The sequence below is a fragment of the Prionailurus viverrinus genome, chromosome C1 (assembly GCF_022837055.1).
Source record: "Prionailurus viverrinus isolate Anna chromosome C1, UM_Priviv_1.0, whole genome shotgun sequence".
Classification (NCBI taxonomy): Eukaryota; Metazoa; Chordata; class Mammalia; order Carnivora; family Felidae; genus Prionailurus; species Prionailurus viverrinus.
This window is the reverse complement of record NC_062568.1, coordinates 135,271,895-135,289,123: the sequence shown is the minus strand read 5'-3', so window position 1 is coordinate 135,289,123 and position 17,229 is coordinate 135,271,895. Positions and strand designations below refer to the sequence as shown.

The 17,229-nt window shown below is 33.8% G+C and overlaps 1 protein-coding gene across 6 annotated transcripts in view; it reads left to right on the top strand.

Annotated features, from left to right (window-relative positions):
• MTF2 (metal response element binding transcription factor 2) overlaps positions 1 to 7,909 on the top strand; it is a 78,398-nt gene extending 70,489 nt beyond the window's left edge. For 5 of the 6 annotated variants that reach the window (XM_047870484.1, XM_047870482.1, XM_047870485.1 and 2 more), the window contains 4 exons: positions 2,327 to 2,432; positions 2,555 to 2,607; positions 2,719 to 2,823; positions 4,439 to 7,909. In XM_047870484.1, coding sequence (XP_047726440.1) covers positions 2,327 to 2,432; positions 2,555 to 2,607; positions 2,719 to 2,823; positions 4,439 to 4,796 — 622 coding nt within the window. In that variant the 3' untranslated portion in view covers positions 4,797 to 7,909. Of the gene's footprint in view, positions 1 to 2,326; positions 2,433 to 2,554; positions 2,608 to 2,718; positions 2,824 to 4,179; positions 4,253 to 4,438 lie in introns of all 6 variants that reach the window. The other variant, XR_007154724.1, reaches the window with a different exon arrangement.
• Positions 7,910 to 17,229: the final 9,320 nt, after the last annotated feature.

Sequence of the window (17,229 nt, the reverse complement as noted above, 5' to 3'; positions counted from 1 at the left end):
GAGATGGATTTAAGGTGAAAGGAAAATGATTGTTGGATAAGATAACATTCTGTTATTAATGGCCTTGACAAAAACAGGTTTTTTTGGAGAGGTAAAGATAGAAATCAGACTGAAATGGGTTGAAGTATGATTGAATCCAGCACTGCTCAATTAAAATGTCAAAACTGGGCTTTTTCTACAAATAAAGGCAATAGGCAGATTCATATAATAATGATAATAAAGGGAAAGGGGGAAATGGGAAATTAAGAACTCTGAATAAGAAGGGAGAAAGTGGAAAATGTTTGTGCGAGAACGCTCAGAAGTAGTTTTACTTTGAAGAGAGGTAGACAAATGGAAGCTGAAGAGGAAAGGAAGTACTCAAGTGATGACTTTTAAATAGAAAATTAATTGGAACCTGTTTTTATGTGCTACTAGGAATGATCCAGTGGAAAAGAGATTGGTACAGGAGAGAGGGACAGGTAACTGAAAATATTGTAAAGTCCTTGAGAATCCAAAAGGGAAGGGATTTAGAACTTAAACATGGGAGCGGCCTTTGATAGGAGGACTTCTAGAACCCTTTTGTTGAAATTGGGTGAAAATAGGTACAGATATTAGTTCTGCTGTAGATTTGGCGTTTGGAAGATGACTGAAGTTATTGTTTTGGTAGCTTCTGTTTTCTCAGTGAAATACTGAGGTATAAAGATGGCTGAGGGTTGTGCAGAGAGGGAAATTTAAGGAGTAAATAAAAGGTATGAGAGTATCTGGAGAGTAAGAAAAAGTAATAACCCAGGGTTAACAGTGTTTCATATCCATTTGAATGTGTAATAAAGTAGATAATGCTTTTAGGTTGTTGTTGTTTTTTTTCCCTAAAGCAAAGCATATTTACTCCTATCACTTTTAGATTTTATCATTAATCCTTTGCTATCAGTTGCCCATATTATGGATTAGAAAAAGGTTTACATAAATTTTCTCATTCCTATCACATTAATGAGACACTCCATCTGTGTTAGCTAGTTCATTTGATGCTACCGGGAAATGGTTCAACTTTCTTTCAAGGCATTCTCTATTCCTTCTGGGTCCTATGTATGAATTGGTCCTTTTAATCTGAAAATACTTCGTTTAATCCAGGGGTCCTGTATAAATGTTGATCATCTTAAAAAAAAAAAAAAAAAACTATACTTCCATCTATTTTATCCTTGAGACTTTTGATTGTAGTTCTAGTTATGCTTTATTCCTCTAGCTCCCCTACTTTCTCCTTCCTTGTACTTCCACCTTTATTGCCCAACTTTAGTTTGGTGTCTGGAGTAGTTTCTTTTCTTGTTTTCTCCATTCACCTCTTTCTAGCCTATTCTATGGTGTTATTCCTTGTCTGTGTAAAAACACAGGAAATTAAAATTTCCTGGGTAACTTTCTTATAGCACTTAACTCTTTTTATCAGCCTTTTTGTATGTATCTTTGTCACTTTCTGACTGTATTATGGACCCCTTAGCACAGGGAAGATCTTTGTATTTCTATTAAACCCCCCCCCCCTTTTTTTTATACGGTAGATAATGTTTGTTGAATGAATGAAGTAGATGTTCTCTATATTGATATTTGCCCTTTTCTTATTCCCTTCTATTAATTAGAGATGTCCTTGACTTGCTATTTTCCCCCTTCTTGCTTGATATTTGCTTTTATGTCTCAAAAACTGGTTTTCTAGATCTTTCTAATTGTACCTTTTGAATGACTCCCTGCCTAATATAAAGGATTCCTTCTTCTACACTCTTCCACCCTGGCTTTCATTCTCTTTATGATTGATATCATTCAAGAATATATATATTTATTTCTAAAGGCAACCTGTATTTATAGCTACTATATTTTAATATAGATACTTCCTGGCTCCATGTGGGTAATGACTAAATTCATAATTACTTTTAGTAATAAATTCTTAAAATATTCCCTTAAGGGCCTACATAGTAACAACCTGGACTAAATAATGGAACTCTTGGGGGTTTGGAAATCTTCCTTCCAGTATAGTAGTCTGTTTTTGTTTTTGTTTATTAACTTTGAGGTTGTATATATTTTTCACAATTGTGGTAAAGAGAAAAGTTTTTTCCTTAAACTTTTCATATGTAAATAATATCTGAGTCAAGAAATGCTCATTTAAATTGGAATGTGTTCTCTGTATGCACTTGACTAAATTGGTAGATTCAACTTACATTTAATTTTTTTGGTTTTTGTTACCATTAGTATAAAAATAAGTGTAACCTAATTATTACATAAGTGGAGCTAAGCCAGTATATATTGTCCATTGTCTTTTTGCTTTTCTTTATGCAGAGATTAAATACATAATGATTTTATGTTTCAGGGAAGTAAGCAATGGCATAGAAAAAAAAGGAAAGAAAAAATCAGTAGGTCGTCCACCTGGCCCATATACAAGAAAAATGATTCAGAAAACTGCTGAGCCACCTTTGGTAAGAGGATGTGTTGGTATATATTCTCAAAGAGGACGGATGCTTGAAATTAACTGAGAAATGAGTATCTTTTTAGTTTACTTTAGAGCCATGCTTTAAGTATGTTATTTTTTATTTTCCAGGATAAGGAATCAATTTCAGAGAATCCTACCTTGGATTTACCTTGTTCTATAGGGTAAATAGAAAGTTATTTTCTCCTATTCTAGGAATTTTCTTTTGGGGGGAAATGAATATTTCTATTGTTATGTAATATAGTCGTTATACCATTTAAATTCTTTTGTCTTAGGAGAACTGAGGGAACTGCACATTCATCCAATACCTCAGATGTGGATTTCACGGGTGCTTCCAGTACAAAAGAAACTACCTCGTCTAGCATTTCCAGGCATTATGGGTAGATATTTTATATTCTTATTTCTTAACTAATTTTCTTCTAGATTCTTTTTCTTTGTAAAGTAATGATTAAATAAATTTTTAGCAATTGAAAATGATGTAAATATGCCTTTCAGCGTTTGAGAAGCATCTATATGTAAATTCTTTAGGTTGTTATTAATATTCATCTGAAATTTCTGCTTTTCAGAGCTCAAACATTAAAAATTTGTTAGGAGATTTTGCTCTGTGCACAGAAGAGGTATACTGGTGTTAATAGGCTGTGCTCTTTTCCTTGAGACCTTTTTATGCTTCTAATATTTAGATAATATTTTTATCTAAAATTTTTTATCTTTAGGAATTTTTATCTTTAGGAGTACTTTTTTTCTCAATATCTGAATCAGACATGTAAATCCTTTTGTTACTAAGAAGATTTTAAACTCAGGATTTCTATCAGTAGCAGACTTCTCTAATATTTTATTTAACCTAATTCTTCAGAATGATGCCTTCCCAAAGCATGACGTATCAGGAATGAAAAATTAGTTTCCTTGGGGTCAGAGCTATGAGCTTGCAAGTTTTATACTTCCCTTAGTTTAATTTTTGTTAACACTTCAAAAACTGCTGTGTAAATTGTACAAAATTCAGAGTATTAAAAAGCTTAAAATGTAACTCATTTTTTAATGGATTGTGAATAATTGAACTGTGTTTGGCCTTTCACCAAGCATTGTGCTAAACTTTCCACATACATTGCCTTTTTAAATTCTTAAAACAGTCTTTTGAGTCGTAGATCTGTTATTCCCATTTTAAAGATAAAGAAACTGAAACTAACAGGTTTTAAGAAACAAGCATGGTCATTAAACAAGCATAACAGAACTGGGATGTTGAGTCAGGCAGTATGATTATAAAGTCTTTGAATTTAACTTAGGCTGTATTCTCCCTTGTTAAAAGATTATAAAATCATTGAATTCCTGAGCTGAAAAGGACCTCAAAAATTATCTAGTTCAACCTCTTCACTTAATCTCTTCACAGAAGAGAATACAGAGGATAAGAGATTTGAATTTGGCCAGTATCACAGAGGTAGATTCAAGGTACCCTGATTTCTACTTTGTGCTTATTCCAGTTCATTACATTAGTTCACTATGCCTAGAACTGGTAATAAGAGAACATTTATTCTAGTTTTACCATCTATTTAAGCCCATGGAACAATGTTGTATATATAAGAGGTACTTATTAAGTATTTGCTGCATTGAATGAGTGAATGAACTTTCTTCTTTTTAATGATAAGACTGTTGACAATATCTGACTAATGAATAGGGCCTCTTCTTGGTAAGAATTTGTCTCATTGGCCTCGTAATTAAAAACTTCCTCTGATTCTTTTAAGCTTAATAATACATTGTTAAGGAAGAAAAGCTCTTCAAAGGTCAGCCCCAAGAAGGTGATGGAGTCTAATGAAGGCGAGTGATAATCCATTTATAAAAATAGCATGTATTGTTTTGGTTTGGCTGATGTTTATGTCACCAAGGGTATATACTTAGAGTAGTGTGATAGAAAAAAATCTGAGAACACATTGTTTGGGCGAAGGATGCCTTATAAACTCAGTAGACAATTATGGCCTTTTTTTTGTTGTTGTTGTTCCGTAGATTATCTGACTCCAGAAAAAGAACTCGTACAGGAAGATCTTGGCCTGCTGCAATACCACATTTACGGAGAAGAAGGGGTCGTCTTCCAAGAAGAGCACTCCAGACTCAGAACTCAGAAATTGTAAAAGATGATGAAGGCAAAGAAGATTACCAATTTGATGAACTCAACACAGAGATTTTGAATAACTTAGCAGATCAGGAGTTGCAACTCAATCATCTAAAAAACTCCATTACCAGTTATTTTGGTGCTGCAGGTAGAATAGCATGTGGTGAAAAATACCGAGTACTGGCTCGTCGGGTGACACTTGATGGAAAGGTGCAGTATCTTGTGGAATGGGAAGGAGCAACTGCATCCTGACTGTAGGACTGAACATTATGTTCACTGCACTCTCATTCTCTGTAGGTACAGTTCAAAGTCCTAAAGGAGTCTGGCTTTTACTATCTTTCTTAAAAAAAAAAAAAAAAAAGTCAAAAAAATTCACAAAAGGAGATGATACTAGCCTTAACATGTACCTGTCAATGTTATGGATATTGTCATAAAAAAGATATCTTTTAAAAATCAGAACAGAGACTTAATTTTTTAAATCTTAAGATTTGTAGAATGTTTCTAGGATAGGATATTAAAAATGATTCAAATCCATGCATGGTGTTAGATAATTTTTCTAATTATTCCATTGAGTCAGTTTTTGTGATTAGTGGTTATCAGATCAAACAGATCATGTAGATAGATAGCACAAGTATATGGAGAAACGTTGTCTGTTTTGTTACCAAAATGTTGGAAAAAATTTATTTCAATACCTTTCAGATTTCATAAAGTGCAGTGTATATAATGCCTACTAAAAGACTGTAAAATATTGAAATTTTCTTTCACGCAAAGTGTAAAAAATATATTGAGCCTGTAAATTGCTCTGTGACTAGACTTCATTGTCGTCTTAATATATTCTTTGCATGTGCATATATGTACACGTGTGTGTATATATATGTGTGTGATTATGTGACCTATGCAATACAAATTATGGGAATGGGCAGCTTTGGAGTATATATCCCATAATTCTTTTTTCAGGAATAGTTGCAGTATTTACACAGCAGCATTTCTTCTCAGGCTTTTATTGGGTGCTGTTGCTTGCTATGTATGAAGAGAAATGTGTCAAACAAGTTTAAAGTTTAGTGTGTTCTGAAGAAGGGTGTGAACAACAGTGTTCATGGGCTTTTAGAATGCTTTTCACTTTCAGTCCTTGTAACTCAGCTGTTCAGTACCTAAAACCAATTCAAATAATATGAACATTATCTCCTACTAGAAGTAACATTTTCAAGTTTTCATGGCACATTATGATTGTAAATGTCTCTCAGTTTTAACAGTAAGTCTATAGGAGTCCCGTGAAGATTCCTGAAATGTCTGTAGTAACTGTTAGTCATGTTGAATAAGTGTAGTATGAACAAAGTATTTTATTGCACAGGGTTAACAAACAGTATGTTGCCTGACAAGGCTACTGCTGTTTTATTACAACATTACCTCTTGTTTTTATAAAATGTACCAAGATTTAAATTGATAACTTTATTTTACATGTAAAAAAACAGTTTCTTTTATCACCAGTGTTAGAGTTGTCTTCTGTTTCTTTTTGTTTTGTTTTGTTTGTTTGTTTTCTTTTTTAGCCAAAGAGTAAACAGAAGAATATTCTTATTTTGGTGGCTGTTCATTTTACTCTTAAAAGTGATTGGTGGATTTTAGCCTAAAAATTGGGGAATTTGCCGCCAAAATGAAAAATATGTAAAGTGTAGTGGTTACAGAGCGGTAAAAATGTGGGTTAGTACTTATTTATTCCATTGATTGATTATTTGACTGTTTATAAAGAAAGTTGCTTTATTTCTTTAAACATCTTCAAAAGATGACCTTTTCTTGTCACATTATAGCCAAAAGAAGCAGAGAACTTCGTTGTCCTGCATTTGGTTCCTGGTTGGCCAGGTATAAATGAGCTTTACAAAAGTGCAAATTAAAAACTGTCACTTCTGTTTACCTCCACCAAAACTTGATTTTCCCCTAGCTATTAATTTAAAGTTGCCTTTCCTGCAGCTGCAATATTTTGAATAACACACAGAGTTTGTGTTGATTTTGAATGTTTGTTTATATCTAGGGGTAATGGAAAATGTAAATCCCGTGTAACCTTATTCACTCCACCTGTATCATATTATTTCATTTTCCCCAAAGTCCTTTAATTCTAACTGAACACCAGCAGTATTTTTAGTAACTCTTTCTTTAGTATACATGGAAGATGATTTATTAAGCTGAACTGTCTTTAGACGTAATTATTGTGAATGTCTGTTTTATTTTATCATGGTGGTTCACATGGCTCTGATGTTCAGTTTGTATTTTTGGAATTGCTTTACTTAGAATTAAAACAGACCAACATTAAATGTGTGTATTTTTTAAAGAGCTAATGAGTTTTGCTTCTGTATTTGCTTGAAAATACACACTGATGCAGTAGATGACTGCTTTTATTTAGCCAGGGAGCTAAGGATTGTTCCACTTCCACTGTAAATATGTTCACTTGAATTAATCTTTATGAAAGTTGGCTTTCATTTTCCTCTTGTCCCTCAAATAATAATTATTGCATGTTCATCTAAAAGGATCCTTTAAAAAATAAACTGTTTAGCCAGCTCGTATACTTCCTACTTGAAAGACAATATATCTCCCTCTATCTGCCTTGCCCTTAAAATTCAAGAAAATTCAGACTTTTCAACTATGTTTTCCCCCCTTATATAGAAGGTGTTAAGGTTCACATCAAAGGATTCTTCTTTTTCCTAAAAAGCTTTGCTCCTAGGCTATAGCGATAAAAGATATAAATACAGTATGCCTTACTCATTTTAATTACATTTTTATTCAAAACAAATACATTTTTATAAATACTCTGATAATAAATGATAAGTATGGATTTTAATATGATCTAACTAGATCAGAATATGAGCTTATCAGAGTTATTCTATAAATTCTAATGTAGTCAGATGTTTCTAGTCATATTTTGTTACTAAATGTTTAACAAGTGAATGTTAACTGATGTGTGAGTTGAGGGTCTCTCTTATATTTTGCAAGTTATGTCCAACTGTACATGTTTAGTTTCTATTATGTATATATTCAGAAGATTTCTGTTCTCAGTGTTGGGTGGGGGTAGAACTAATTCTTTTGGGCCATTAGGTTTTGGTTGGAGCATGATCTGACTTGCATAGTTATAGCAGACTGTTGCATAATGTTCTAGAGTTGTTTGAGTGAGGATGTGATGGCAAAGCAAGATGTCCATGCAGCTTTGGGAAATAGTTTAAAAATGCCCTTTAATGTGGGGAAGATTTCCTGTTTAAATTATATTTGAGTACTTCTGTGAATATACACTCCCAAAAGTCTCCTTTGGTTTTTTCTGTGGTAGTTGATCAGTCATCTTCTTTCCTCAAGAAAATAAAAACTTGACAGTAAAATGTAAAGTGAGAATTTTATCTAATCGTGGATTCTTTTCTAATTACTAGCAGTTAAGAAACCACATGTCAGACTTAAAAAAATTTAGAGCTGGGAGAAGCTATGAAAGCAAACTGATTGGGTCTCTGAATAACAAATAGATTGGGAATAAGTACAGTATTTGTAATTCTTAAGTTATATCAAAATGTCTTGGGGTAATAGCTAGATCAAAATATTATACTATCTGTATATTTAAAGTTAGAATAAGATTGCAAATTAACTAGCTCACTTTATTTTTCTCCCCTTCCCTTACTTCTACCCAACAAAATCCCTTGTAGCTTACTCCTCTGGCATTTTCTCTGTTGGAGATAATGAGTATTGAAATTGGATGCTTAGTAATAATTCCTCACTTTTGCAACATCTTCAAGGAATGTGATGTCTCATTCAAGAAAATTCTACTGGATTTAAGCAAACAAATGAACCAGATCTTCATAAATGATAAGATGTATTTATTGGATAAAACAAAAATATATCCTGTTCAAAATCATTAGTCTAACTTTTGTTCCTTGTATTTACCAAAAGGTATTCAGTTTTTTCTTTTTCTTTCCATGCTTTCACAAGTGAAGGTGATACAGTCTCAAAACTAACATGAATTGGTTAATGGGAGGCAAACGAAATTTTAGGTCATGGTTTGTGGCCCTTCAGAACTCAACTCTACCCACAAAAATCTTATTCCTTAAGTATTTAATTACTTTCATTGAGTTTTCTTAGGTATCACAGGAGTAACACTGACACTGAGTTCATGTAACACATGAAAAATATCTGCTAGGTTGGTACTACAAAACTGGCAAATGACTGTGTTGGAGGGCTTTGTTTACTCTTGAAGTTACAGTGTGAGAGGTAGTGTACACCTGCCTGTTAGCTTCCACTGCCTCCCTTGTGGATGTGTATGTTTGATCCTTAGTGCTTTTGTGTGTGGCCTAGGTTTGGGAAATTAAGTAAGACTAGTTTACATTTGATTGATTTCTGCCAAGTTTAGTCAACCCATCATTAATTATGTCAAGTGCTGAAAAAAAATGTTGACGATATCTGAATGAATATCTAGCAGCTAATCAAAAGTAAGTTTTTCATATCAAGCAGAAGTTAACAGTAAGCTCACCAAAAACCGTTCTTTTAAGAAATCAAGTTTTCACATGTTTTACTTTTGCCAGAGAAATCTTTTTGAATGTCTTTTTAAAATTTGATTACTGTTACAATGTTTTGTATAAGTTAATTTGCATATGTGACTTTAGGTACATAAGAATTTATGTAAGTAAATTACGTTAAAAGTGAGGTTGCAAATTTAAGTTAAATGTTAATACCATCTAGTATAAATGAATATATACTTAGTGAAGGATTATAATTAATGTTGTTTTGACTGATAATTGACCTCTTATATATTATAACTAATGCTATTAGTGGAATGTAAGGAAATTTCTATACAGGATTTCCTAGAATGCAGAATTAGTGGAATGTAAAGAAATTTTGCCTATATAGAATTTGAGACAAAAACAAGATTTTCTGAGAATTTGGGTCTCTTTTGCAAATATATAAAGCTTGCTTAGATGGCTCTGAAGTTAAACTTTTCCTTGAGGAGAAATGGAAGTTCAAGGAGATGAAGCTTATTGGAGAGGGTTTTGGAAGGGAAAGCCTATTAGCTCATACAAGATTTGTGGAGGCATAATTTGGTTCCTGTATTCCTTTATCACCAAATCTTTTCCAGAATGCAAGAGCAAATCTATAACAAGTCCATATTTTTTATATTATAATTTTGCATAACCTAGTATCTTAGTCTTTCTGTGTTATTATTTATCTTTGGATGTAAATTTTCCAGTGAAGAATTATGTCATTAGAAATTCATTCTTGATACCTCTTTATAAACTGTAGTTTATAAGCAACTTTTAAACCATTAAATGAGACCAGAAGTATTTAAAATGCTACTTTATTAAAGATTTTTCTAGACTGTATTAAGTAATTAATGTTTTTTAAACACTATCTTTAGTATGTTAACCTTTTTCTAATTACTGGGAGATGGTGAACATTTATTGTATGTTGCTATAATATGGCGGTACTCTCAGGGGTTTAGATGTGGGTAGGGGAATGTGTCCTTATTCATAAAACCTTAGGCTAGGTGGTGCTTTTATTATACTTGTGTGTTTTACACGTATCTTCTGTGGCAGTGCCTGTGTTAAGAAACCTCATTTATTTACAGTGCATTGAACAGCTTTTCTCCTTTCTTTTCTCCCACGTAACTTCAAAACATTTTAATTTGCTGTAGAGTGGAAATAATTTAACCAAGGTTTTTTGGAACAAAGAGATAACCAGGTAAATAAAATTTTATTTTATTTATTTTTTAAAAAAACTTCTAAGAGAGCATGCATACATGTATGTGAGCCGCAGGGAGGCAGAGAGGGAGAAAGAGGGAATTCCAATCTGTGTTGATAGCTCAGAGCCTGATGCAGGGCTCTATGCCACAGACCATGATGAGATCATGACCTAAGCCGAAATCAAGAGCTGAACGCTCAACCAACTGAGCCACCCAAGCACCCCAGGAAAAATTAAAACCTTATTTACCTACAGTTCTGATTTTTTTTTTTTTTTTTTTTTTAGATTCTTGAGTGAGTTTTTGAGAGTGATTTCCTCTGAAAAAGTAGCTGTTTGTTTTTTTTTTTTTAATATTTATTACACAGGGGCATCTGGATGGCTCAGTCGGTTTTGTCCAACTTCAGCCTAGGTCATGATCTCGCCATTCTCAAGTTCAAGCCTTGCGTTGTGCTGTGTGCCGACAGCTCAGAGCCTGGAGCCTGTTTCAGATTGTGTCTCCCTCTCTCTCTGCCCCACCGCACTCATACTCTGTCTCCCTCAAAAATAAACATTAAACATTTTTTTAAAAAATACTCATTACACAAGATTTTTCTCCTTTTTCTTCCAGTTTTATAATGTGTATAGGATTTTTAGAAATCTGATAGCTGAGTGAGATAAGTCTGCAATGTAGGCTAGAGTAGGTTGATTATTTTGTGCCTCTCCAATCGATCTTCAGATTACGTTGAAAGCAAAAACTTCTTGGACAAAGTAGTACCATTGTTTTCTATTATCTAGTAATTGGAGTAAGATGAAAGCAAAATTACAATGCAGAAAATATCAATAGACTGGTCATAAATCTGCTCTTACATTCTGGAAGACATTTCATGACAAACAGGGACATGGGAACCAAAATTGTGCCTCTGTAAGTCATAGATGAGCCAGTAGGCGTTTCCTCTCCAATATGGTGTTAGATTTCATTGGCTCATGCCATATCTGCATTACGGAAAAGAGAAGAGTGTCTTGTCTGTGTGGACTTGTCATATAAGAATAGCAAATTGACATGTTTTCATTATATGCACATATTTAATAGTCCTAAAGGTAGCTTAAAGGAATAGAGAGGAGATGGTATTTCAGTCAGAGCAATAATGAACTGCTAATTTCCATGACTTTATAAGTTAAATGGGTATAAGAGTTGATATTAGTAATTTAACTTTTTAGTACTTTAAGTGCTAAAAATGACTGCAGGGGATCATAATTTCTAAGAAAATGGTTGTTTTACTAAATTCATATAAATAATGTTTGTATGTTGGCTAAATTTGGTTTCTTTTATGATCTTGGCTAAAGTTAAGAAAATGTGTAAAATTTTAAGTTACCTGTGCTTGTTATTGTCTTTGTGTGGAAGGTATAATTCCAAATGTTATAGTAGGATTAAGTTCTTGAATTTTTAAAAATTACTTTTAAATGATTTTCAAACTTTGAAAATATTTTAAAATTCAGTTTTTACTTAAAAAGTAGTATGTAATATAAAGGCTCATGTTCTTTTTTTTTTAATGTTTATGTTTTTTAGAGAGAGAGCGAGCAAGCATGAGAGCACTGGGGCGGGGGGGGGGGGGGGGGAGGGCAGAGAGAGAGGGAGACACAGAATCCAAAGCAGGCTTCAGGCTCTGAGCTGTCAGCACAGAGCCCAAGGTGGGGCTCGAACTCACTAACCATGAAATCATGCCCTGAGCCAAAGTCAGGCACTTAACTACCCAATGAGCCACCCAGGTGTCCCAAGGCTCATATTCTTTAAGATACAGTTTACATTTTGGGGCCTTTTCTAGAGAAAATGTGTGTTTTGTCGGCCTATTATTATAATATTTTATCTGCTAATGGAAAATGCTAGTGTCTTAGATAAGCAAAGTTAGCAAAATACATAAGCTATGTATATAGATTTGGAATCCGAGGGCTTTCTATTTGATTAGGCTCATTGAAATTATTCCTGTGTTCCTTAAGCAGACTGAGTTAAAGTAAAAGTTGGAAACTTAGAAACATGGCATAAGAATTAAAAAAGGAAGTGCTGGGTTAAATTTTTTAATAGAGAATGAACAAAATATTGATCTATACTTAATACTAAGTTAGGCTGAAAATACGAACCTTCCCCATTAAGATTTATATTGCAGTGAAAATACCATGATAAAACAATTTCATCTACTCACTGTGATTATTTGCCTTAGAAATAGCATGATTTTTTTTATTATAGCAAGTGGGTATAATTTTGGTTTTACATCTTTTAAAATTATATCCTTAACACAAGGAGGGCATTTATATTGAGAAGTAGCACTGAACTCAGTTTAAGATAAGCCACTACTTATTTATAAATAAAATCATTTCATAAATTTAGGTATAGTTTTAGTTAAATAAAATCATCTGTTTATTTCCCAAGAATCTCCTTATTGCTCTTCTCTTTTTTAAAGAAAACATTTATTTATTTTGAGAGAGTGAGAGAGCAAGCAGAGGAAGAGCAGAGAGAAATGGAGATAGAATACCGAGCAGGCTTTGCACTGTCTGCACAGACCCTGACATGGGCCTCGAGTTCATGAAGAGTGAGCTCATGACCTCAACCGAAATCAAGAGTCAGACCTGAGCTCAACCTACTGAGCCACCCCTGCTCTTATCTTTGAAAATTAAAAAAACAAGAAAACAAAAAACCCCACAAAACCTTAAGTTTTCTGGATGTTTAAAATGCTGTACTATGGAGGTGTTTGTTTTAGTTTCCTAGGGCTGTCAAAACAATTTACCACAGGCTTGGTAGCATAAAGCAACAGGAGTTTATCTCCACAGTTTTAGAGGCTAGAGCATGAAATCAGGGTGGTGGCAAGGTTGATTCCTTCTGGTAGCAGCCAGCAATCCTTGTGGAGACACATTACTCCATTTCCTGCCTTCAATTTTATAGCTTTACCCTTTGTCAAATCTCTCTTTATAAAGACAGGAGTCATTGAATTAAGGGGCCACCTTAAATCCAGGATCATCTCATCTCAAGATCTTTAACGTAATTACATCTGCAAACACCCTGTTTCTAAATAAGGTCCATTGACAGGTACTTGAGTTAGGACTTGGATGTTGGTGGAGATATAACATTTCAACCCACTTCACTATTACAGGGTTTTTTTGGGATGGTATATGGTTCAGTTACTAAAAATTGTGTTTCAAACCATTTTGTGCTGTTTACCCAAATGCAACAGCTCTTCTTTGAATACCTACTAGTTGTTGTGAAGAGAGATGAAATATTAGGAGCCCTGTCTTAATTCTTAAATTATGAAGGGCACAGACATAACTAAATTTAAGTTGAGATGTGTTAAGTACTATGGAATATTTGTTCAAGTTCCGTAGGAACCTGAAGCAGCATTAGAGAAAGACTTCTTATTGAACAGAATGTCATTTGGATTTGGTTTGAAGGAGGATTGGGTTTGACTGGCAAAAATAGGATAGGATAAGAAACAGCATTAAATAAATTCAGAGATGGACTTTGGTTGAGGGGTGAATTCAAGAGCTATAGTTTAGAGAATGGCACAGTGTTGAGGTAGGTCATAAACATAAGAATTAAGCAACAGTGGAAAACGTGACTGCTGGTATCCAAATAGGTGCTATATCACCATAGAAATGAAATTGACTTGGACTACAATATATGTAATATATGTACTTTGAAGAATGGGTTAGCTTAAATACAGACTAAAGGAAGAGAAAAGCTCAGTTCAAAATGAAGGAGCAGAGTAAGAATAGGCCTGGAGTTGAGATTGAACATATCTCTTGATATTTAGTGTCTGTTGTTTTCCAAGAGACTACTGGGAGGAAAATGTGAGGTAGATAGTTACTGTCATCCCCTAGTGTTCTCTTTGCTGAGAATGTAAGAATGTGTATGTTTAGCTATTTAAAGGGGTCAGAGTGGCAAGAGGATTTGAGAAGGGAGAGATTACTTTTGTCTAGGGCCTGGCTGTGGAGGACATTTGAGAGAAGGTTATTATTAGGGAAGACTTAATGAAGGACTTTAAACTGGAACACGAATATTAGGAATCTGTAGAGAAGGGAGCATAATAATAATAGCGCATTCCAGAGTGCAGAAAGTGGAAGCAACGTCATGAAGCTGATGCACAGAAAAGGGAAGTACGTGGTGTGGTTGAGGCTGGACAAGATCAGGGATTCTGATGGGCCTGCTGTGATAGGACTGCCATGCTATAGCGTCTTGTGAGATTAATTTGGCTTTGGTATGTAGGATGATTTAGAGGAAAATGTGTGAGTGCTAGGCCTAGATTTACATCTAGGTAAATCTGAGGTAGCAGAAGCAGTGGAAATGGTAGTAATATGTCTGTGTGATTAGGGAGCTGAGGGGACAGTTGATGATTGAGCAAGTAAGGTGTCTTTTAAGTTTTGAGAACCTGGGATGCTAATGATGTTATTAAATGGAACAGAAGAGGGGCAGGCCTGCTCAGAAAACGGTAAAGAAGGAAGATAAGCTTGGTTGAAATAAACAGTTCATGCTTGGAAGTAACGTTAGAAGTAAAGAAGTAGACTAGGACTGTATTATTGAGCAAGAATAGTGTTCATTGCTGCTGCTTCTGCTGGGCATTTCCCAGAAGCTTATTATGTTCTTTATTATTAAAAACTTGTTCATCATCATTCTTTTAAGCAAAGACCTAAAACACTCAAGTTTCTTTATGGTGGTGGTGTGGCAGGTATGTAGAAAATTTTCAATGACATGCTGTCATAGTCAAGAAATAATTAGTTGAGAGATTTAAGGTGTCAGCTGAACAAGTGTTTTGTTGAAGAAAGTAATACCTGTATTTATAGTGGGAAATCATTGTTTTATTTTGAAGCAAAAGCACTTAGAAGTGTTTCCAAGAGACAACTTTGTGGGGCTTTTTCTAGGTGGACACTATTTTGTGGATTCAAAAGTCCATTTTGTGCTCCAAAGTGGTGTTGCATAAAAAGCAGCTTGTAATAAAAATCATAATAGGAAATATTTTCTGAAAAGAATATTGAAAAAAAAACAAATGTGCAAATAGTTTGATTTTTAAAGCGAATGAGGCAAAGACTGTTGAAAAATTTAATGCTAATAAAGATATTTCTAAGATACTCAGTGATAAAGTATCAGGTGATTTTATTGGCTAAAACTAAAAAACAGCATTAAAATATTTCAAGAAGTTACTGAAATTGACTTTTTTGAAAAATTACACTATTTTGTCTTTGGTATTGAGAAGTTTAAATTTAGGTTTAGAAAATGACAAGTATTTTGTTATAGCCCAGTAATAGGGAACTTTGAAAACTAATTAAATATCACAATCAACAAGTAATTCATCTCTTTTATGAGTAACCTGCAGTAGTCTCCAATTGTGGATTTTCCTGTGATAGAAGTTATTCTCACTTGAGGGAAAACTACTTTTCCATATCTAAACCTGGCTTGGAGTAAATAATGCTAATTTATTTCTCAAGTATTGCTTTTCTGCTTAACCCAAGTTGTATCTCAGTTGAAACCAAAAAGAATTAGTGAAGCAGTCCTAAAAGAATGAAGGTGTGGTTTAGAAGAAAAAGGCATTGATATAGAAGGGTGGATGTAAGAGATGAGAAAAACAGGGGAGGAAATCTTTTATCAACTCTGTTGTTCCCCCCCTCCCCCCCCAAAAAAAGTTTTACTATTTTCTAACTGATATAAAAATATTTTAGTAAAAAATTCGTACAATAGGAGACTTTATGAAAATCCTTCCATTCTACAGTCCAGAGATAATGGTATATAAATACGGCCTTAAACTTCTAGACTTTTTATTTACTTATTTTTACTCAAAGATCATTCATGTTATTTTGTAACTTCACTTTTCACTTAAGAAACTGGGCCTCATCTTTGCACTAACAGATACTGTGTTCTAGGCATCGTGCTGGGTGCTGTGGATAGAATAGACATATTCTCAGCCTTCAGGGATGAGTCTAGCAGGGGGTTGAATATTATGATACATTGTGGTCAGTGCTTTGAAAGAGACATGTAGAGAGAGCATATAAGGACACAACCTGAGTTTGAGGGATCTGGCTAAACTCTGGAGCAACGAATGACAAAGCTGACTTTGAAAAATGAATAGTTAATGAGTCCTGAATACTAGTCTTTCTCTCCATTTATACTGTCAACTAAGTCTTAAAGGGCAGACTCTCTGTTTTTGTGTTATCCAAAGTACTGGACATACTAATACTCAAATTTTTCTTATTTTAAAATATTAAGCCTTGCTCTATAATACTGTGATAATTGTAACTTGTATTACATGCTTTGAGGATATAAAAGTATTGCATCCTGATCTTCCCTTGGGTGCCAAAAGTCAAATACTCCTTTGATATGGGCCATCTGCATAATGTTTTCTCATCTTTCCCTGTTGCCCTGTCTAAACTGGTCTTTGTTCATCCTTTTCTCCTTTGCTGTATGTCCAAAGGATAGTGAAGTAGTAATTGCTAGCACATTTGTTTTTAAATTTATGTCCCTTTGGCATTTAAGAATTTTACAGTAGTTTGTATTATACTTAATAAGTTGCTTTTCAGTCATATGTACCATATATGTCTTAATTCTGAGATCCTTTACAGCAAAAAGACCTTTATGGGTGAAGGAATCAATCATTCTTTGTTCAGAATTTTCCTTTATACCTGTATGCCCTGATTGCCCACTGAAAAGTCAGCATTTGAAAAAGTGAAGGATAGCTTCTCTGTTGACATTCACTGAATGCTTATTCTGCAACATTTGGGAAATAGGTGTTTTCCCATGGTGGTATTCTGATCACCACTTTATTGTAGTATAACCTGTGGACAGTATTGTAGAATATAGAATTCCAAAAGAAAAAGGTTGAGTTTTCTTTTATATTTCATGTAAAAACAATCCGGTTCAGTTTCTTAAGCTCCCTGAGATAATATGGTGTTTCCCCTTTCTATTAATAATTCTTACGAATTGAAGTAATACTTAAAATGACAATCTGTTTTTAACTGAGAATATTTTGAT